The sequence below is a fragment of the Carcharhinus amblyrhynchos genome, chromosome 17 (genome assembly GCF_965287045.1).
Source record: "Carcharhinus amblyrhynchos chromosome 17, sCarAmb.v2.hapA, whole genome shotgun sequence".
Lineage (NCBI taxonomy): Eukaryota > Metazoa > Chordata > Chondrichthyes > Carcharhiniformes > Carcharhinidae > Carcharhinus > Carcharhinus amblyrhynchos.
In genome coordinates, this window is record NC_137340.1 from 51,525,664 (window position 1) to 51,549,752 (window position 24,089).

Below are 24,089 nucleotides of genomic sequence, written 5' to 3' on the forward strand. Positions count from 1 at the left end.
GCCTTTAGCCTGAGGTTGTGCCCTCTGGTTCCAGTTATTCCTACTAGTGGAAACATCCTCTCCACGTCCACTCGATCCAGACCTCGCACTAACCTGTAAGTTTCAATAAGATCCCCCCTCAACCTTCTAAACTCCAATGAGTACAGACCCCGTTGAACCATTTACAAATGGTCTGGGTTAACCTGTGAACAGTGTTCAGGGAGAGGGCTGAGGACTCGAGTCCAGAGTTCCCCAGAGCCACTGAAGGATATTGGACAATCAGTGAGATGATTTGAGTTTAGTCTCAGGCTCTATGTTGGAGTGAAACGGCTACGAAGGATCATATCTTCAGATCCCTGAACAATGAGTCTCTTCCAGATTTTGACACTAGGGAGGAAATCAGAATGACTAATACGAATATTCTGTGGGAAAAGAAATCAGTTAAATAATAGAAAATATAATTCATCTGACATTGTAAATGACAAGTGAGTGATTAAGTGAACAATCATTTTCATCATTTGAAATATATATATTATGTATGTGTGTGTGAGTGTAGAATCATAGAAACCCTACAGTACAGAAAGAGGCCATTTGGCCCATCGAATCTGCACCAACCACAATCCCACCCAGGCCCTACCTGTGATATCCCTACATATTTTACGCACTAACCCCTCTAACCTAAGCATCTCAGGACATTAAGGAGCAATGTTAGCATGGCCAATCAACGTTACCCGCACATCTTTGGACTGTGGGAGGAAACCGGAGCATCCGGAGGAAACCCACACAGACACAAGGAGAATGTGCAAACTCCACACAGACAGTGACCCAAGCCAGGAATCGAACCCCAGTCCCTGGAGCTGTGAAGCAGCAGTGCTAACCACTGTGTTGCTGTGAGTGTGTGAGTGTGTGTGTGTGTGTGTGTGTGTGTGTCTGTGAGTGTGTGTGTGTGTGTGTATGTGTGTATGTGTGGGTGTAAGAGTGTGTGTGTGTTTGTGTGTGTGTGTGTGCGTGTGTGCATGTGGGTGTGAGTGTGTGTGAGTTTGTGTGTATGTGTGTGTGTGTACAGATATGAATATGTTTAAAATAATATTCCTCACTTGCCTATAGTGTGTTGTATCAGGAGTGTTTTTATGGTTGGACGTTTACTGCTGGTATAATATAAATAAATGGAGTAAGAATAGTTAAGCATCATTCTCAAAATCAGCAATGTAGTGGGGCTGAATGATATTTTTCCAGGTCTCTTTGAGTTTTCTTTGTTAACTGTTTGCCAAACATTTGTTAAAATCCATACACACAGTCCTATACACTCTTCCATATAACTCTCCCCACCCCCCCACCCCTCGCCTCCCTCCGCCCATTCACACCCCATGCACCTTCCCTATGTCAGAAACAAGAGGTCAGTTTTAACTTGGATTGTGTTAAGAGCAGCAGGAATGGAAGGAATTGAACCCACTCTCCAAGGAGAGTTTGACATGAGGCTGGGACATTTCCAGGTCTCATTTGCTACTGAAGCACATTTTTAGAGGTGGAATCAGGAAGGCTGGCCAGAGTGTGGATATTTGGCGAGTGAACATAACATAATAAGAGCATAAGAAATAGGAGCAGGAGTAGGCCATCTAGCCCTTCGAGCCTGCCCCGCCATTCAATAAGATCATGGCTGATCTGAAGTGGATCAGTTCCACTTTCCCGCTTTCTCCCCATAACCCTTAATTCTCTTGCCTACCAAAAACCTATCTACCCGTGTCTTAAATATATTTAGCGAGGTAGCCTCCACCACTTCAACGGGCAGAGAATTCCAGAGATTCACCACCCTTTAAGTGAAGGAGTTCCTCCTCAACTCCGTTCTAAACCGCCCCCCCCCTTATTTTGAGGCTGTGCCCTCTGTCTGAGGCCAGAACTCTTCATTCACCTGAAGAAGAGGGAAACCTCGAAAGCTAGTGAGCTTACTATCAAATAAATTGGTTGGACTTAAACCTGGTGTTGTCAGACTTTTTACCATTCTCCAATACAGAATTGTAATTCCCAACAGGAAACCGTCGTACAATACGGAGATACAATTCGATTTTCAAGTTTGCTGACAACACCACCGTAGTGGGTCAGATCTCAAAACAATGACGAGACAGAGTGCAGGAAAGAGATAGAATCTGGTGAACTGGTGCGGCAACAATAATCTCTCCCTCGATGTCAACAAAACAAAGGAAATTATCATTGATTTCAGGAAGTGTAAAAGAGAACATGCCCCTGTCTACGTCAACGGGGACAAAGTAGAAATGGTCAAGAACTTCAGGTTTCTAGGTCACCAACAACCTGTCCTGGTTCCTCCACGCCGCACTATAGTTACGAAGGCCCATCAACACCTCTACTTCCTCAGAAGACTCAGGAAATTCGGCATGTCAGCTACAACTTTCGCCAACTTTTCCAGATGCACCATAGAAAGCATTCTTTCTGGTTGTATCACAGCTTGGTATGGCTCCTGCTCTGCCCAAGACCGCAAGAAACTACAAGAGGTCGTGCACGTAGCCCAATCCATCACACAAACCAGCCTCCCATCCATTGACTCCATCTACTCTTCCCACTGCCTCAGAAAAGCAGCCGCCACAATGAAGGATTCCATGCACCCCAGACATTCTGTCTTCCACCTTCTTCCGTCAGGAAAAAGATACAAAAGCTTGAGGTCACATACCTCAAGGACAGCTTCTTCCCTGCTGCCATCAGACTTTTGAATGGACCTGCCTCACATTAAGCTGATCTTTCTCTACACCCTAGCTATGACTGTAACACTACATTCTGCACTCTCTTGTTTCCTTCTCTATGAACGGTATGCTTTGTATAGCGTGCAAGAAACAATACTTTTCACTGTATATTAATACATGTGACAATAATAAATCAAATCAAATCAAAAACATGGAACCAAAATCCAATACAGAACAATATTGACAACTTGAACCCTACTCCAATACAGAATTATAATCCCAATATTGAAATATACTCTAATATAGAACTACAACTCCAACATGGAACCAAAATCCAATATGGAACAATAACCCCAACATGGAGCCATGCTCTAAAATGGAACAATAATCCCAACAGGGAACCATGCTCCAATATAGAATTACGTCCCCAACATGGAACCCTAAACTAGCACAGAAATCTAATTCCAATATGGAACCAATCTCAAAACAGAACTATAATCATAACAGGGAACCATCATATAATACAGAATGATAATCCTAACATGGAACCATACTCTAATACAGAGCCATAATCCCAACATGGACCCTACTCCAATATGAAACTACAGTCCCAATATGGAACTAAACTCCAATATAGAACTATTATCTATACAATAACAAACTGCATCCCAATATGCAACAATACTCCATTATGAAACTATATCCCAGCATGGAACCATATCACAAGATAGAACAATATCCCAGTATGGACTTTACAATATTATTGGATCTCAGCACAGAATTGTATCCAAACTTGAAATAATACTGTAATATGGACTTGTTCTTTATTATGGAATTGTGCCAATAGCAGCCTTGTACTATAATATGACTGCACACCCGGGATTAGAATTGGACCCCAGACTCTGTGTAATGGAATTGTCCCTTGTTGAGGAATTGGATATGAGAATGCAATCATGCCTAAACACGGAACTGAACCCCAGCATGGAGGTCATGGAATTTTATCCTAGAAAAGCCAGTTAATCCAACATGGAGCTATTCCCTAGCGTGTAAAAAAAAATCCCTTCAACAACAGAACAGAGATGCTCAGAGAAACAACAATTTAAATGGTCTGAGTGCAGCACACGGCATCAGAGACAACATTCATTAGTCTCTCACTCTCAATTCTCTCCACATCCGAACATTCCTGAATCTGAACCTAAAGACAGACGAAACAATTCTGATCCTCATCAGGAGTAAGAGGGGATTGATTGTTTACAATCTGCCATGGATGACTTCCTGATTGCTTGTTGCTATGGGAAGCTGTTGAGATAATAAGTTACCAGGAAAATCTCACAACCTACCAGAAAAGGGATAGTTACTCCGTAATCATCATCGGGACACACTTGGGAAAAGTGCTGGCAGAAACCTGGGAAAAGGTGTGTTTCCTGGGAGGGGGATGTACACCAATGATTTGGGTATTGGAATTTAGAGTAAAATTTCAAAATTTGTTGCTGTTACCAGACTTGGGATGAGATTTTCCAACCACATTTGCCCCAGAACCGGAAAATCCCACTTGCGGCGCACAGACTTTTGCGCAGCCTGCCCCTTCCCCACACGCTATGATTCCTGTGGTGGGCGGGACAGGAAAACTCTCCCCCCTTGGTGGTGTGGCAGACAGCGGGGCTGATGAACATCGATTGAAGCCAGGCACAGTTCCACTGGCAGAATGGGCAGCGAGAAGTTAACACATGGGAGGAGATATATTTTAGCAGAAGGAACAGGAATAGGCAATATCAGCTTATGGCCACAGTTAGCACTGCTGCCTTACAGTGCCAGGGACCCGGGTTCGATTCCCAGCTTGGGTCACTGTCTGTGTGGAGTCTGCACGTTCTCTCTGTGTGGGTTTCCTCCAGGTGCTCCAGTTTCCTCCCACAGTCTGAAAGACGTGCTGTTGCATTGTCCATGCCAAATTCTCTCTCACTGTACCCAAACAGGAGCCAGAGTTTCACAGTAACTTCATTGCAATGTTATTGTAAGTTAGACTAAATTGGTTAGGATTATATTCACCAGAGTTTAGAAGAGGGGATCTCATAGAAAGTTATAAAATTCTCGCAGGTTTAGACAGGGTGGATTCAGAAAGAATGTTCCCGATGGTAGGGGAGTTCAGGACTAGGGGTCATAGTTTGAGGATAAGGGGTAAACCTTTTAGAACGGAGGTGAGGAGAAATTTCTTCACCCAGAGGGTGGTGAGTGTGTGGAATTCACTCCCACAGAAAGTAGTTGAAGCCAAAACATTGTCTGATTTCAAAAAGAAATTAGATATCGCTCTTGGTGCTAAGAGATCAAGGGATATGGGGGGAAGGGGGAGACCAGGATATTGAATTTGATGATCAGCCATGATCAGAATGAATGGCGGAGCAGGCTCGAAGGGCCGAATGGCCTAGTCCTGCTTTTATATTCAGTGTTTCCGTGTTTCTGACCCGCTGCCTATGATCATGGCGGAACAGGAAGTTGAATAGTTAGCTGACGGAGTTAAACTTGTTCAGGAGTCAATCGGAACAGGTCTGATTGGGATTGCTGTATAGAGAGCCAGCCTGCACCCGATGGCCGAACAGCCTCCTCCTGTGCCTTAATATCTCCAGGACTCGAAATGAAAAACATAGTTTGGGAGTTGGGGGTGGGGATTGGTGGGGAATAAAAGCTTAATTATCTGCAAGTAAACAATGTTACAGTGAGGGTTGTATAAAAAGCTCCCTGAGCTATTCCAGTCACGATAAATGCACTTTCAAATGTGTAAATGCAATTTAATGATTAAACAAGAGGGTGGATCCATTTGATGACTCATCAGCACTGTCATGCCAATAATTTGATAGATACTAATTTAATAACAGCTACTTCAGCCTCTGGTTTCAAAGAAAAATTTCTTTTTGCATGACTTTTAAAAATTCTTTTTGCATCTCCATTTCTTTGCCTTTTGTTCTTTGACTGGGTTTTGCAGCTGCTGTAGGAGGAGAATAAGCCTCTACTCTCCGGAGTTTAACAGTGATCCCTTTGAATGAAGATTCTAGAGGAGCGTTGGAGGGTAGATGCTGACAGAACATTCCCCCACCCCTGGTGCAGAGTACAGAACTCGGGGGTGCATAGTCTCAGGATATAGGGTCAGTTATTTCAAACTGAGCTTCAGGGGAAATATCACAGTGGCACAGTGGTCAGCACAGCTGACTCACTGTGCCAGGGACCCAGGTTCGATTCCCGGGGGCACGGTGGCACAGTGGGTTAACGCTGCTGCCTCATGGCGCCAGGGACCCGGGTTCGATTCCCAGAGGCACGGTGACACAGTGGGTTAACACAGCTGCCTCATGGCGCCAGGGACCCGGGTTCGATTCCTGTGTTGGGTCACTGTCTGTGCAGAGTTTGCACTGTCTCCCTGTGTTTGTGTGGGTTTCCTCTGTGTGTTCTCGGGAAATGAAGGCATCTGGAATTGAGCAGGAAGGCGAGAATACGTCAAAGGTCAGCGATGATCTGACTGAATGGCGAAGTAGGTTCAAGGACATGGACAGCCTACTCCAGCTTCCTGCCGGATTCTCCAACAATGCCCGCAGCTGGAATTCTCCAGTTCCGCTGCAGCGAATGGAGATTTGGCTGAGTACAACATCAGAGAATTCTGGCCCCCATTTTTCTTCATAGAATCCCTTACAGTGCAGTAGGAGGCCATTTGGCCCATCGAGTCTGCACCGACCATTATCCCACCCGGGCCCTATTCCCTTAGCCCCTCATATTTACCCCGCTAATCCCCCTGACATTAAGGTTAATTTTAGCACAGCCAATCAAACTATCCCATACAAGCTTGAACTGTGAGAGGAAACTGGAGCACCCGGAGGAAACCCACGCAGACACAGGGAGAATGTGCAAACTCCACACAGTGACTCGAGGCTGGAATTGAACCCAGGTCCCTGGCTGTGAGGCAACAATGTGAACCACTGTGCCTCTGTGCCGCTCCTTTGTTTTGTGGCCTCAAGCCTCCCTAGCCGCCTCTTGTTCACCCATCCTCTCCTCATGACTTCCCCTGTTGGGGCATCTCAGCTACCTCATTCCCACCACGACCGATCATTCATTAATACGACTGTCCCCTGAAGCCCACTGCATTTACAAACCACACCCAAATTAATCTCGACCTCCACTTTTCCCCTTACCCTCAAGAAAGACAGAACTAACTTTTATATAGCCTCACCTCAGGACATCCCAAAGCACTTTACAACCAAAGAATCCAATTTATACACAGCAAGCCATCCACAAATAGCAATAAAATAAATGGCCAAGCTTGAGTGATGGTGATTGAAGGATGAATATTGGCCAGGACACCAGGCGAGATTTCTTTCCTCTTCAAAGCAGAGGCATGGGATCTTTTATACACACAGAGTACAGGAAAGAGATAGGGAATCTGGTGAACTGGTACAATAATCTCTCCCTCAGTGTCAACAAAACAAAGGAGATTGTCATCGATTTCAGGAAGTGTAAGGGAGAACATACCCCTGTCTACGTCAACGGGGATGAAGTAGAAAGGGTCAAGAGTTTCAACTTTTTGGATGTCCAGATCACCAACAACCTGTCCTGGTCCCCCCCTGCTGATACTATAATTAAGAAAGCGCCACCAACGCCTCTACTTTCTCAGAAGACTAAGGAAATTTGGCATGTCAGCTATGATTCTCACCAACCTTTACAGATGTACCATAGAAAGCATTCTTACTGGTTGTGTCACAACTCTGCCCAAGACCGCAAGAAACTACAAAGTGCCGTGAACAAAGCCCAATCCATCACGCAAACCAGCCTCCCATCCATTGACTGTGTCCACATTTCCCGCTGCCTCGGCAAAGCATCCAACATAATCAAGGACCCCACACACTCCAAACATTCTCTCTTCCACCTTCTTCCATCAGGAAAAAGATACAAAAGTCTGAGGTCATGTACCAAATGACTCAAGAACAGCTACTTCCTGCTGCTGCCAGACTTTTGGATGGACTTAACTCGCATTAAGTTGATCTTTTGCTACACCCTAGCTATGACTTTAACACTACATTCTGCACTCCCTCCTTTCCTTCTCTGTGAACGGTATGCTTTGTCTGTATAGCACGCAAGAAACAATATTTTTCATTGCATACTAATACATGTGACAATAATAAATCAAAGCAAATCAAAGTTGGAGGGCAGCGTCCTGGTTTTACGTGTAATCTGAAAGACCATCCCTCTGACTGTTTAGGATTCCCTCAGTACTGCAGGGATGTTAGCCTGGATTGTGCGCTTATGTCTCAAGTAGAGCTTTGATTCAGAGGGATGTGTGCGACTGAAGACAAGGCTGACACATTAAAGCTCAGATTGAACCTCCTGTTTAAATGCTTTGTTTTTTTTCCCTCTTGCTTGTGTATATTGGTGTAAGGGTTACCTTACTGGTCCATTCAAAAGTCTGATGGCAGCAGGGAAGAAGCTGTTCTTGAGTCAGTTGGTACGTGACCTCAGACTTTTGTATCTTTTTCCTGATGGAAGAAGGTGGAAGAGAGAATGTCCAGGGTGTGTGGGGTCCTTAATTTTGCTGGCTGCTTTGCCGAGGCAGCGGGAAGTGTAGACAGAGTCAATGGATGGGAGGCTGGTTTGAAAGATGGACTGGGCTACATTCACGGCTCTTGTAGTTTCTTGTGGTGTTGGGCAGAGCAGGAGCCATACCAAGCTGTGACATAACCAGAAAGAATGCTTTCTATGGTGCATCTGCAGAAGTTCAAATATGTGAATAGGATAGGAATAGAGGGATATGGCCCCTGGGAAGAGTAGGGAGTTTTAGTTCAGTCAGGTAGCATGGTCAGAGCAGGCTTGGAGGGCTGAAGGCCCTGTTCTTTGTTCTTTATTCTTTCTTTTATAATGATGCATTAGTCATCAGCTAGGTCTGGGTTATTAGTACAAAACACATGGGTTCACATCCCATTGCGACAGTTTGGGAGCTTTACTCCAGCTTTGAAAAGCTGGTGTGAATGAAAAGTGTCCCTGAAACTGTTGCATTGTCATAAAGCCCCCAATTGGTTCACTTATAACTCTTTAAGGAAGGAAACCTGCCATCACCAGCATGGTGGCACAGTGGTTAGCACTACTGCCTCACTGCTCTGAGGACCCGGGTTCGATTCCCCGCTTGGGTCACTGTCTGTGTGGAGTTTGCACATTCTCCCTGTGTATGCATTCGGGTGCTCTGGTTTCCTCCCATAATCCAAAGATGTGCAGGTTATGTTGATTGGCCATGATAAATTGACCCCCTTACTGCCCCAGGATGCATAGGTTAGAGGGATTAGCAGGGATAGGGCCTAGTGGGATTGTTGTTGGGGCAGACTTGATGGACTGAATGGCCTCCTTCTGCACTGTAGGATTCTATCTTTACTCAGTCTGGTCCTGTGTGTGACTCCAGAACCACTCCAAAATGATTGGCTTTAACAGCCCTCTGAAGTGGTCCTGTATCAAACTGGTACCAGTTTAAGAAGAAACGTCACCACCAGAGCAATTAGGGATGGTTAATAATTGTCACTCTTGTGCTGACCTGTCCATTATTCTATTAAAAAGCTGGGGTAAAACCATTAATATCCTGGGGGTTATCATTGACCAGAAATTGAAGTGGACTCACCATATAAACACTGTGACTACCAGAGCAGGTCAGGATTCTGGGGGACAATGCCCATTCTTGGGGAGCAATTTCCATGCTGAGGGGCAGGGGGAATATTCATGCTGGGGGAGTAACTCATGTCTGTGCTGAGTAACTCACCTCCTGACTCCCCAAAGCCTGCACACCATCTATTAAGGCGCAAGTCAGGAGTGTGATGGAATACTCCCCACTTGCCTGGATGGGTGCAGCTCCAACAACACTCAAGAAGCTCGACACCACCCAGGATAAAGAAACCTGCTGGATTGGCACCCCATCCACCACCTTTTCCATTCACTCCCTCCACCATGATGCACAGTAACAGCAGTGTGTACCTGTTACATATTTGCACAGCACAGAGAAAGGTAATGAGGTAAATCTCGGTGCAAGTTTATATCTGAGACGTTGCTTGTTCCAGATCCAAGATGGAAGAGTCCCCAAAGTCCCCTTACTTACATCACCACAGATACTATTGTAATGACACTGATGCAACCACTTTAAATATATTACAGCACCATCTACACTGCAGCAATTCTCCAAGGCTCCTACTTCCAAAGTTGTGATTCTTGCATTTAAAAGGACAAGGACACCAGATACATGGGGACACCACCACTTTCAAGTTCCCCTCCAAACCTCTCACCATCCTGACTTGGAAATATATCACTGTTCCTTCACTATCACTGGGTCAAAATCCTGGCACTCCATTCCTAATGGTGCTGTGGGGGTACTTACACCACATGGACTGTAGGGGTTCAAGAAGGCAGCTCACCACCTTCTCAAGGGGCGATTAGGGATGAACATCCCCATGAATTAAAATAAACAAATGTACCAATTACCACCACAGATGAGATGAGCTAACTCAGTATGCACTGTGTCATCGACACCCCCCCCACAATCCCCGCAGCCCCAGCATAGGAATTCCCTCAGCGTGGGTATTCCCCAGCATGAGTATTCCCCAGTATGAGTATTCCCCCAGCATGAGTACTCCCCCAGCATGAGTACTCCCCCAGCATGAGTACTCCCCCAGCATGAGTACTCCCCCAGTATGAGTATTCCCCTAGCATGAGTATTCCCCCAGCATGAGTATTCCCCTAGCATGAGTATTCCCCCAGCATGTATTCCCCCAGCATGAGTATTCCCCCAGCATGAGTATTCCCCTAGCATGAGTACTCCCCCAACATGAGTATTCCCCCAGCATGAGTATTCCCCCAGCATGAGTATTCCTCCAGTATGAGTACTCCCCCAGCATGAGTATTCCCCCAGCATGTGTTGTTCTTTGTTCTTTGTTCTTTATGAGTACTCCCCCAGCATCACTCCCCCAGCATGAGTATTCCCTCAGCATGGGTATCCCCCAGCATGAGTATTCCCCCAGTATGAGTATTCCCCCCAGGTGTATTCCCCCAGCATGAGTACTCCCCCAGCATGAGTATTCCCCCAGCATGAGTATTCCCCCAGCATGAGTACTCCCCCAGCATAAGTATTCCCCAGCATAAGTATTCCCCAGCATGAGTATTCCCCCAGCATGAGTACTCCCCCAGTATGAGTATTCCCCTAGCATGAGTATTGCTCCAGCATGAGTACTCCCCCAGCATCACTCCCCCAGCATGAGTATTCCCCCAGCATGAGTATTCCCTCAGCATGGGTATCCCCCAGCATGAGTATTCCCCCAGTATGAGTATTCCCCCCAGGAGTATTCCCCCAGCATGAGTACTCCCCCAGCATGAGTATTCCCCCAGCATGAGTATTCCCCTAGCATGAGTATTCCCCCAGCATGAGTACTCCCCCAGCATGAGTACTCCCCCAGCATGAGTATTCCCCTAGCATGAGTATTCCCCCAGCATGAGTACTCCCCCAGCATGAGTACTCCCCCAGCATGAGTATTCCCTCAGCGTGGGTATTCCCCCCAGCATAAGTATTCCCCAGCATGAGTATTCCCCCAGCATGAGTATTCCCCCAACATGAGTACTCCCCCAGCATGAGTACTCCCCCAACATGAGTATTCCCCCAGCATGAGTATTCCCCCAGCATGAGTATTCCTCCAGTATGAGTACTCCCCCAACATGAGTATTCCCCCTGCGTGAGTACTCCCCCAGCATGAGTACTCCCCCAGCATGAGTATTTCTCCAACCCCTCAGCATGGAAATTGTTCCCCAAGCATGGGCATTGTCCCCCAGAATGGGAATTTCCCCCCCCCGCCCCAGTATGGATATTTCCCCCGAACATGGTAATCGCCCCCCTCCCCCTGCCAATCCTGGGCATTACCCATCATGTAACCCACATGTCCTCCTGTGTTTCACACACCTGCCCACTGCCAGACCCAGTGACCGCAGCAGTTAATTTGTCCTTTATCTGAGAGAGATTAACAGAGAAATGCAGCACAACAGAAACAGCGTTAACAAGCTGTGTTCTCTGTGTGTCAGTCAGTAAATCAAAGGCCTCTACATGAGATTCCAGATAGGAGTCGATTACTGTGGAGTTGCCACGTTCTGTCAATGGACTGAAGTGGAGTGGAGTCAGTCAGAGCAAAGAGAACGCTGAATTTTTTAATTAGACTGATCATTCAGTTATAGATCGTTACGCTGTAAATTGTGTTAAAAGACAGAGGTAACAGGTAGGAGGTATTGCTATTGCTTGGGCTGTGTGACTCTCAGGGGTACTGAGCTGAATGGGAGTGAATCTTACAGCTCAGCCATCTGTTATCGACACTGCCAGGTTTTCAATTAAATTTGAAAGAGGCATTTCTATTTCCAAAGCTTCTTTCATTGATCCAACGCACTTTATCACCAATGAAGGGCACTCACTGCCGTAGAGTTGGGGAACACAGCAGCCAACCTGTCCACAGGAAGCTCCCACAGACATCACACAGTGCAGAAGGGGCCCATCTAGTTTACCAGGATGTTGCCTTGTGTGGAGGGTATTAGCTGTGGGGGGAGATTGAGATTGTTCTCTCTGGAAAGACGGAGGCTGAGGGGGGCGACCTGGTAGAGGTTTATAAAATTATGAGGGGTGTGGATAGGGTGAACAGTTGGAAGCTTTTTCCCAAGTCAGAAATGACGATTACAAGGGGGACACAAGTTCAAAGTAAGGGGGGGGTAAAGGTTCAGTGGAGATGTGCGGGGGAGTTTTTTTTTACACAGAGGGTGGTGGGGGCCCGGAATGCACTGACAAGTGAAGTGTTTGAGGCAGATACATTAGCCACATTGAAGACTTATCTGGACAGACACATGAACAGACGGGGAATAGAGGGAAACACGCGGTTGGTTTAGACAGGACAACGTGATCGGTGCAGGCTTGGAGGGCCGAAGGGCCTGTTCCTCTGCTGTACTGTTCTTTGTTCTTGAGTCTGCATCACAATAACTGCCACTAAATGCGCGCTCATCTCAATTCCCAGTAACAGGGTAATATCATCAGATTGTCAGTTTTAGTAATGTCACTGGAGGGAAAACCAGAATAGGGTGATTGGCCAGCAACCCTCGGGAGGCGGGATTTCTGTGCCTGCGGTCTGTGGTTCCCTGGGAAGGCCCGCCAGTGAGGGGCCTGATGGGAACTTAAATCATCAGGCCTTCTGAAAAAGAGAGAGCGCAGGAATCTGCAGCTGGCTGGCGAGAGTCCCATTTCCTCCAGTAAATACAGCTGTGTCCAGGTCCCGAGAATCACTACAGCGCAGAAGGAGGCCATTCAGCCCATCAAGTCTGCACTGACCACAATCCCATCCATTCCCATAACCACACATATTTACCCTGCTAATCCCCCTGACACTAGGGGCAATTTAGCAATATGTGTGTGTGTGTGTGTGTGTATGTATGTGCATTGTGGTAGGGTGTGTATGTTGTGAGTGTGTGTATATGTCTGTGTGTGTGACAGAGTGTGTGAGTGTTTGTGTGTGTGGTAATGAGTGTGTATGTGTATGTGTGGTGCATATGTGTGTGTGTAATGGAGTATGTGTGCGTATGTGTGTGTGATGGAGTGTGTGTGTATGTATGAGTGAGTGTGTGTGGTAGTATGTGTGCATGTGTGTGAGTGTGCTTGTGTGTGATGGAGTATGTGTGTGTGTGAGTGTGTGTGTGTATGTGCCATGTGTGGTCACGTCTGTATGTCTGTGTGTGTGTGACAGAGTGTGTGAGTGTGTGAGCATTTGTGTGTGTGTCTGTGTGATAGTGAGTGTGTGTGTGTGTTGTGTGTGAGTGTGTGTGTGATGGAGTGTATGTGTGTGTGTGATAGAGTGTGTGTGTGTGAGTGTGCATGTGTGTGTGTGTGAGTGTGTGTGATGGAGTGTATGTGAGTGTGTGTGTGTGATAGAGTGTGTGTGTGAGTGTGCATGTGTGTGTGTGTGAGTGTGTGTATGTGTGTGAGCAAGAGTGTATGTCTGTAAGCTGTGGGTGATAGACTCTGTGTACATCTGTGAAAGTGTGTGTGTATATGTGTGTGTATGTGTGTGTGTGTGTGTGAACAAGTGTGTAAGAGCTTCTGGCTCACTCAGTCTCAGGGTTCACACTCACTCTACCCCCACGCACCAACACACACTCACAGCAATTCACTGAGACTGAGAGTGAGCCAGAGAAACACAACATGACTCTGTGATGGTGATCTTTGGTCTTTGCTCATTTTTAAATGATCAATTTATTGCTTTGACATTGATTTATATTTGCTCAGCTAGTTGCTTCTTTCCTTCATAACACAACATTACATATTTAGTGTTGCTTCAAACGCTTGCCGGAATCTTTCCACCGTTCACGCTGGCAGGATTTTCCCTTCCTGCTACAGTGAACAGAGATGTGACTGGGCGCCAAACGCTCCAACCTCACTGCAGCGAGGGCGCGGGACGAACAGGCAGTAAGATCACGATACTTCAAAATCTGCGCATCGGCCCCCTTGGGTGAAAAAAAATTGAAAAGTGGCCCCTGGCATGAAGGGGTTTGGAGAAATCTGCTTGAAACGAAGATTTGATAGGGAAAATGTGGGCGGCACGGTAGCACAGTGGTTAGCACTGCTGCTTCACAGCTCCAGCGGCCTGGGTTCGAATCCCGGCTCGGGTCACTGTCTGTGTGGGGTTTGCACATTCTCCCCGTGTCTGTGTGGGTTTCCTCCGGGTGCTCCGGTTTCCTGCCACAGTCCAAAGATGTGCAGATTAGGTTGATTGGCCATGCTAAAATTGCCCCTTAGTGTCCAGGGATGCGTAGGTTAGAGGGATTAGCGGGTAAATGTGTAGGGTTATGGGGGTAGGGTTTGGGTGGGATTGTGGTCGGTGCAGACTCGATGGGCCGAAGGGCCTCTTTCTGCACTGTAGGGTTCTATGTTCTATGAAAATATCGAGAAACGAAAACTAAGGGCCAGAAATGTGAGTTGGTCAGTAAAAAATTATTCAGGAAATTCAGGAGAAACTTCTTCAGCGAGAAGGTGGTTAGCAGATGGAATCCACTACCACAGGGAGTGATTGGAGGGAATAACATCAATGTGTTTCACAAGAAGCTGGTAAATACAGCAGAGAGAAAATAATAGAAGGATGTTTCTGAAAGGGTTCAAAGCAGAGGGGTGAGAGGAGGCACATGTGGAACATAAACATAGATGTCAACCATTCAGACACAAAGTTCATGTTTTTGTATCAGAGACAAGATTGTTTTTATTCATTTGTGGGCCATGGGTGTCACTGGCTTTTATTGCCCATTGTCACTGGCATTTATTGCCCATCCCTGGTTGCCTGAGGGCAGTTGAGAGTCAACCACATTGCTGTGGCTCTGGAGTCACACTATAGAATCCTACAGTGCAGAAGGAGGCCATTTGGTTCACTAATGTCCTTTAGGGAAGGTGGTCTGGCCCATCAAGTCTGCACCAACCACAGTTCCACCCTATCTTCATAACGCCATGCATTTATCCTGCTAATCCCTCTGACGCTAGGGTTAATTCAGCACAGCCAATCCACCTGACCCTTTGGACTGTGTGAGGAAACCAGAGCACCTGGAGGAAACCCACACAGACATGGGGAGAATGTGCAGACTCCACACAGACAGTGACCCAAGGCTGGAATTGAACCTGGGTCCCTGGCGCTGTGAGACAACAGTGTTATCCACTGTGCCACCATGCCAACCACCTAGGCCAGACCACCTTCCCTAAAGGACATTAGTGAACCAAATGGGTTTTTCCGACAATCGACAATGGTTTCATGGTCATCAGTAGATTCTTAATTCCAGATTTCTTTTATTGAATTCAACTTCCACTATCTGCTGTGGTGGGATTCGAACCCGCGTCCCCAGAGCATTAGCTGAGTTTCTGGATTAATAATCTCGCGATAATATCACCAGGCCATTGCCTCCCCAAAGATGAAACTCCAGTCATATAGCAAGTGTATTTATTCACCGTTTATGGTTTTTGTTCTTACTGGTTCTTGGGATTGACTGGATTCTCTGTTGTTCCGCAGTGATGAGGCAAAGGACGCTGGAGGTACAGAACCCCTGGCCCGAGCTGCAGTGCGAGGCAGAGGAGAACGGCTCGAAGACGGCAAGGAGCTTTCCCAGGTCACCAGCTGCGACGGGCGGCCTGCCCGGGAGAAGCGGAGCTGGAGGGGAGCAGGCCCAGGCTGCGGCCTTCACTGTGGAGCCAGGCAGGCCGAGGATAACCCAGTGGTCAGTGACACCAGGCTCCAGGGGCTCACCCCCAGCTGGGAAGAGCACAGGGAGGTCGGCATCGAGGCAGGCCCGACCGGGCACTGCCAGGCAAGGCTGGGGAGAGAGAAGAGAAGCTGGGGCGCTGCCATGAGAGGCTGGGCCGAGGACCAGGGAAGCTGGCTGGGGCTCATCCCAGGCTGTGGAGAGGTAAGAGGGAGCATCCATTCAATGGAAAGAAAGAAACTGCATTTCTATAGCACCTTACAGGATTTCAAAGCGTTTTATAGCCAATGAATTGGGTTTGAAATATTTTCACTTTGTGCATAGCAAGATCCCACAAAAACACATGAGTAACAAAATAATCTGTTTTAGTGACGGTGAATCGAGGGATAAATATTGGCAGGGACGCGAGGGGGACCTTTCCTAGACAGGAACTCTCCTGGAAAGGATCTCTGCTGGGGGGAATGTCTGCTAGAGGGGAACTCTCCTGGGAGGGAACTCTCCTAAGGCGGGGGAGGGGGGGACCTCTCCTGGGGCAATTTATTCTGGATGGGATCTCTCCTGGAGGGGAACTCTTCCGGAGGGTAATCTCTCCTGGGGTGGGATCTGTCCTGGGAGGGATCTCTCCTTGGGAGAGGGGGGGGGGCGGTGGGGGAGTTCACCTAGGGACGATCTCTCCTGGGGAGATCTATCCCTGGGGGGGGGGTGGATTTCTCCTGGACGGGATATCTCCGGGGGGGGGATTTCTCCCCAGGGAGGGGGAATCGCTCCTCAGGCGATTTCTTCTGGACGGAATCTCTCCTGGGGGGAGGGGGGGGTCTCTCCTGGGAAGTGGGAGGGAAACATTCTCCTAGGGATGGACCTCTCCGGAGGAGAAAGTCTCTTGCTCTTCTCCAGAATAATGCCATAGGTATTTTTTCGCATAGAGGACGGACAATTTAATGTTTCATCTGAAAGACTGCGCCTCTGCCATTGCAGCACTCCCTCAGCACCACACTGGTTAGATTTAATGTTCCAGTACAAATAGCCAAGAGGGACAAAGGACTGTGTGAAAATAGATTAGCGATTAATAGAAAAGAGGAAACAAAAGACTTTTATAAACACAAATAGTAAAAAGGTCGTCAGAGGAAGGGTGGGTGTGATTAAGGAGCCAAGAAGGCTCCTTAATCTTTAAGTCTGTCTTCACTGGATAGGGGGGTGCTGCCAATGTAACAGTAAAGGAGTGGCGATACTGGTGAAGATAGGAATAGATAAAGAGAAGAGTGTAAAGGTTAACAGTCCTTAAAAATAGAAAAGTCACCCAGTTTTGATGGGGTACATCTCAAGTAAGCGAGAGAAATTGCAGAGTTACAAAGAACAAAGAACAACACAGCCCGGGAAACAGGCCCTTCGGCCCAATGAGCCCGTGCCGCCATTTTAACATTATGAGTGCCCTCCTCTACCCATGACCTTTTTCTACACCTATTGGGGAAGATTAAGGGAAGACTAATTTAGGGACAGTTTGTTACACCAATCAGCTTAAGAGCATGTCTTTGGGGTGTGGGAGGAAACTGGAGCACCCGGAGAAAACTCACGCAAGCACGGGGAGAATGTGCAAACTCCCACAGACACTGGCCCAAATCCCTGTATCTGCACCGCAAACAGTGATAGTCACTGAGCTGTCATGTTGCCCGTCAGATGATCCAGTTTAAGCGTGCACTAACGACATGAAGCACTAGGCAACTCTCGAAGCAACATCCAAGAGCAGCCATCGCACGACCCACCACGTGTATGCCCCTTGTTGGACAACAAGGCAGACCGAATCACCTGTGAAGTAAAAGAAAAGACACCAATAAACATACAAAACTTAGACGGACATTTACGGAATTCCCAGAAGCGCAGAAATAAAGCAAATGAGCCATGAAATATTTTGGAGAGTCCATAAGCTCTTGATCTTTATTTAGAAAAGTCTCCTGTATCCCTCCATCTCTAGTCCGCTCATGTGCCTGTTTAAATAAGCCTTAAACAACCCCAGCGTGCCCCAGTTCTGGCCACAATCTCTCAATTTCCTTGGATATGGAAGCAATGTGCGAAAACGAGTGTTCCAAATGTTACACTCCGGTTTGGAAAGAAGGGAGAGGAATAAACCGAACTGCAGACCACTCACCCTCATATCGGCAGTGGGGAAACAGGTAAAATAATCCAGGATAAAATGAATTGGCACTTGGAAAAGCATGGGCTCATTAATGAGAGTCAGCATGGATTTGTTGGAGACAAATTTTACTTGTCAAACTTTTTGAAGTAACAGAGAGTGTTGGTGGATTGAATGCAGTTGGTGTTGTCTATAAGGAAGGTCAAAGGGCGTTTGACAAATCATTAGGACAACTGACAGACTAAAAAGTTAAGCAGCAAGTGAGCTTTAACACAGATAAATATGAGGTGAGGTAATTTGGCCAAGAAATAAAAATATCACCAACACCAGGACTTGGGTTCAGCTCCCGGCTTCGGTCACTGTCTTTGCAGAGGCTGCATGTTCTCCCCGTGTCTGCATGGGTTTCCCCCTGGTGCTCCAGTTTCCTCCCACTGTCCGAAAAACGTGCTGGTTAGGGTGCATTGGCCAAGTAACATTCTCCCTCAGTGTACCCGAACAGGCGCCAGAGTGTGGTGACTCGGGGATTTTCACAGTAACTTCATAAGAACTGGGAGCAGAAGTAGGCCATCTGGCCCCTCGAGCCTGCTCCACCATTCATTGCAGTGTTAATGTAAGCCGACTTGTGACAATAATAAATAAATTTTAAATTTTAAACCTTCTAAAATAAGAAATTAAATGGGGTAGAAGAGCAAAGGGACACAGGTGAATGAATCATTAAAAGCAGCATTGCAGGTCAGGAAAGGACTATCAATGTTAACAATGCTTTGAGATTTATTTCCAGGCTTATAGAATTCAAAAGTAGAGAAGTTAAGCTGGCATAGGTCTCTAGTTAGACCACACTTGGGGTATAGGTACAATTGCATCTCCATACTATAAAAAGTATCTTAAACTGCTGTCCACCTCTATCTGCTGTGAGACAAGCTGGGATGTATAATCCCACAAGCACATAGCAACAGTCCTCCAGATCAGACATATTGATGTGGCCTTGTGGTTATTATTGGCTGTATGTAGACTTCACATAAAGAATCCACATTATTTTCCATAGAATCATAGAATTCCTGCAGTGCAGAAGGAGGCCATTTGGCCCATTGAGTTTGCACTGACACCAATCCCACTTAAGCCCTCTCCCCGTAACCCCACATATTTACCCTGCTAATCCCCCTGATACTAAGGGGCAATTTAGCATGACCAATCCACCAGACTGCACATCCTTAGAGTGCGAAAGGAAACTGGAGCACCCAGAGGAAACCCACAGCGACACAAGGAGAATGTGCAAACTCCACACAGTCACCCAAGGCTGGAACTGAACCCAGGTCATTGGAGCTATGTGGTAGCAGTGTGTCTGCTGCCTCATAGTGTAGCCACTGTGCCATCCTTTTCTCTACCAATCCTTATATGATTGGTACGTTTCAGTGCTAAACAGAAGAACGCAACAGAAAGATTTAACCATGTTACATAAACACTGCAATGAAGTTACTGTGAAATTCCCCTAGTTGCCACACTCCGGCATCTGTTCGGGACAATGCACCTAACCAGCACGTCTTTCAGAAAGTGGGAGAAAACCAGAGCACCCAGAGGAAACCCATGCAGACATGGGGAGACCATAAGACCAAAAGACATAGGAGCAAAATTCGACCATTCAGCCCATCAAGTCTGCTCGCCCATTCAATCATCACTGATATTTTTCTCATCCCCATTCTCCTGCCTTTTCCCCATAATCCCTGATCCCCTTATTAATCAATAACCTATCTATCTCCGCCTTAAAGACATTCAATGATCTGGCCTCCACAGCCTTCTGTGGCACAGAGTTCCTCAGATTCACCACTCTCTGGCTGAAGAAATTCCTCCTCATCTCTGTTTAAAGGATCCACCCTTTAGCCTGAGGTTGTGCCCTCTGGTTCTAGTTTTTCCTACTAGTGGAAACATCCTCTCCACATGTACTCTATCCAGGCCTCACAGTATCCTGTAAATTTCAATAAGATCCCCCCTCATCCTTCTAAGCTCCAACGAGTACAGACCCAGAGTCCTCAATCATTCCTCAAATGACAAGTTCTTCATTCAAGAGATCATTCTTGTGAGCCTCCTCTAGACCCTTTCTAAGGCCAACACATCCTTCCTTAGATATGGGACCCAAAACTGCTCACAATACTCCAAACGGAGTCTGACCAGGGCCTTATCCAGTCTCAGAAGTACATCGCTGCCCTCTCGACATGAATGCTAACATCGCATTTGCCTTCCTAACTGCTGACTGAACCTGCACGCTAACCTTAAGAGAATCTTGAACAAAGACTCCCAAGTCCCTTTGTGTTTCTGATGTCCTAAGCATTTTCCCATTCAGAAAATAGTCTATGCCTCCATTCCTCTTTCCAAAGTGCATGACCTCACACTTTTCCACACTGTATTCCATTTGCCACTTTTTTGCCCACTCTCCTAACATATCCAAGTCCTTCTTCAGCCTCCCTGATTCCTCAATACTATCTGTCCCTCTATATATTTTTGTATCATCTGCAAACTTAGCAAGAGTACAAACATGCAAACTCCACACATATAGTGACCCGAGCCAGGAATCAAACCTGTGCCCCTGGCGCTGTGAGGCAGCAGTGCTAACCACTGTGCCACCGTGCCATCCCATAAGCTCTTCCCTCTGATTAGAGGCCTGTAGGTGACTCCTTCCTCTCTTTGTAAAGCACACAGAGACAGTGTCGACTCCAGCAAAATGCTGGAGTTCAGATGTCACAATCTCTCACACAGCAGACACTATTAAAGAGTTGAGCTGGAACTCCCCAGGTGGATTTACGAGAGAAATTGAACAATAATTCCATATCAGAATGCACCAGCATCCAATGCAGAGGGAATGTGTTGCAGAGTCGGCTGTTTCTCAGTCCCTGAAATGTTGCAGCGTCGTAAATCTGTAGCTTTAGCTGCGATAAAGGCCAAGGGTGAGTTTCTCCATCCAGTGAATTCAATTAAAATTATCGACTTTTCTTTATATCTTCATTACATCTCTCTTCATCAGCACGAAGGGTGGTGGGCCAGGGAAATGGAACATTATACAACTCTTCACCCAATCAGCACATCAACCACTGCAAGATCAGGAGTGGAGTAGATCATACCCAGTGTAAATGAGCTCAATGCTGTCGTGCCATCCTTCACTCAATAATAACTACACTTACATACACAATATATTGTTTATGACACAGAAACAGGCCATTCACTAGGCTTCCATGCTCCCCACACACTGGCGAGTGCATACTCATGTTTCTGCTGTACATAGACCTCCTCCCATTTCCTCGTCTCACTGCATTTCCTCCTGCTCCTTTCTCCCTCACGCATTTATCCAAATTACCCTTAAATACATCTATGCTATTCATCTCAACCAGTTCCTGTGATGACAATATTACATTCTCACCACTCTTTATGGGAGCAGCATGGTGGCACAGTGGTTAGCACTGCTGCCTCAGCACCAGGGACTGGTCTGGGTCACTGTCTGTGTGAAGTCTGCACATTCCCCACTTGTCTGTGTGAATTTCTTCTGGGTGCTCTGGTTTCCTCCCACAGTCAGAAAGACATGCTGGTTAGATGCATTGGGCATGGTAAATTCTCCCTCAGTGTACCCGAACAGGTGCTGGGGTGTGGTGACTGGGGGATTTGCACAGTAACTTCATTGCAGTGTTAATGTAAGCCTACTTGTGACACTGATAAATAATTTAAAAATAATAATAAAGAGGTTACTCTTCAATTCCTGATTGGGTTTATTTGAGACTATCTTCTATTTGTGGCCCCTTGTTTTGGTCTCCCCACAGTGGAAATAAATATCCTCTATGCATAAACTCTATCAAAACGCAGTGACCTAATAGTATTATTACTGGACTAGTAATCCAGAGAGCCAGGGTAATGTTCTGGGGACCAGGGTTCGAATCCACTTGGCAGATGGTGAAATTTGAATTCAATAAAATTCTGGAATTAAAAGTCTAATGATGACGATGAAACCATGGTCGATTGTCATAAAAGTCCATCTGGTTCATTACTATCCTTTAGGAAAAATCTGCCATCCTTACCCAGGCTGGCCTACATGTGACTCCTGAGCCACAGCAATGAGATTGACTCTTAAATGTTTAAAGTTCAAAGTATATTTATTCATGTCACAAGTAGGCTCACCACAATGAAGTTACTGTGAAAATTCCCAGTCCCTACACTCTGGCGCCTGTTCGGGTTCACTGAGGGAGAATTTAGCATGGCCAATGCACCTAACCAGCATGTCTTTCGGACTGTGGGAGGAAACCAGAGCATCAAGAGGAAACCCACGCAGACACAGGGAGAACATGCAGACTCCACACGGACAATGGCTCAAGCCAGGTCCCTGATGCTATGAGGCAGTAGTGCTGTAATGGCACTGTGCCATTGTACCCATCCTCAGGGATGGGCAATAAATGCTGGCCCAGCCAGCGACATCCATATCCCAAGAACAAGTAAAAAAACACATTTCATCACAATCTTCAGTACATCTGTTAGGTCACCTCTCAGCCCTCTTATTTCTAGAGAAAATAGCCCAGCCTGTTTAGTCTTTTCTGCCAGTTATAAATTTTTCTGTAGCTTCCTTGGAAATCTGTTTTGTACTTTCCCCAGTGCATCAATATTCTTTTTGTAATATTGAGATCTGTGCACAACACTCCAAGTGCAGCCTGCCCAAGTTTAATGTGGCATCCCTGCCTTTCAATTACATACCTCTAGAAATGAACACCTGTAGTTTGTTTGTATTTTTAATGTCCCGAAACGTCATAAAATCTTTCACAAGAGAAGAAAAATTAAACCCTGAGCAGAGAGTGGGAGCAACCCAGAAATCTCAAGATTGGAATAGTCCAGAGGCTCATTTACTCTGGCCCTGTAGCATCCTCTTGGTTCTATCTCGTGTATGGCTCTTGAAGGTACTTGCCCATAACCAAAAGAGAAAATGCTGGAGAATCTCAGCAGGTCTGGCAGTATCTGTAAGGAGAGAAAAGAGCTGACGTTTCCAGTCCAGATGACCCTTTGTCAAAGCTAAAAGGCGTAGAAAGTGAGAGATATTTATACTGCAGGGTGAGGGAATGAAAGATGAGTCGTAGCCACAAAAACAAGGGGAAAGGCTGCTAATGGCAGCCCATCAAGAGAATAAAGGGTGTGAATGGCCAAACGGCAGAGAAACTGAAATCAGAGAGTGAACTGTGACAGATGGAGATGTGGGGATTGGGGGGATGGAGGGAAGGGTGGAAGATAGGAAGACATTCAAAAAAGGGGGAAAGGAGAAGCAAAGGGGAGAAAAGGTAAGGGATAGGGGATAAAGTAGGAGGAAAGAGTGTAGGGGAAGAAAAATAAAGAAAGACAATAAAGAAATAAAAGGTAGAGAACAGTCAAAAATTAAATAGAATGAAAACAAAGGGACCGAGGTGCGGTCAAGCCAATCATCTGAAGTTGTTGAACTCGATATTGAGACTGGAAAGCTGTAAAGTGCAGGAAGATGAGATGCTGTTCCTTCAATTTGTGTTGAGTTTCACTGGAACATTGCAGCAGGCCAAGGATAGACACATGGGCATGGGAGCAGGATCGTGTGTTAAAATGGCAGCAACCGGAAGGTCAGGGCCCTGATTGCTCACAGGCCGAAGGTGCTCAGCAAAGTGATCACCCAGTTGTCCATGTTTGCCTTGGAGATCTATGGTACTTGCGTCTGCAACTTACCTCAGTGAGCTGCTCAGATAACCAGCCCTAGACAGCTCCATGCCTGCCTATTTCAAGGACTTTGATCACATCTTCAGTCTCCTCATTTCCAAGAAGCTATTCCCATTTCTTTGTCCATTCCCATGTGCTGTATTTTCCAACCTCCCTGTATCATTTTAGCCACTTTTTTTTGTACCTTTTCCAGCTCGACTCCATCCTTGCAGTGATGTGGAGTCCAAAGTGGCACATACTTCTCCAGATGTTGCCTCACCAATGCCCAGTTGTACAATGGTAGGTTTACTTTTTATGCTGACCAACTCCCCTCCTTTTGACAGATCAGT

The 24,089-nt window shown here is 46.4% G+C and overlaps 1 protein-coding gene across 1 annotated transcript in view; it reads left to right on the plus strand.

Annotated features, from left to right (window-relative positions):
- The window catches only part of LOC145354508 (zinc finger matrin-type protein 4-like), a 400,098-nt gene that overhangs the window by 368,739 nt on the left and 7,270 nt on the right, over nucleotides 1–24,089 (plus strand). Inside the window, exon 7 of the mRNA XM_080205937.1 lies at nucleotides 15,740–16,133. Within this exon, the coding sequence (XP_080062063.1) occupies nucleotides 15,740–16,133 (394 nt within the window). The remainder of the gene's footprint in view (nucleotides 1–15,739; nucleotides 16,134–24,089) is intronic.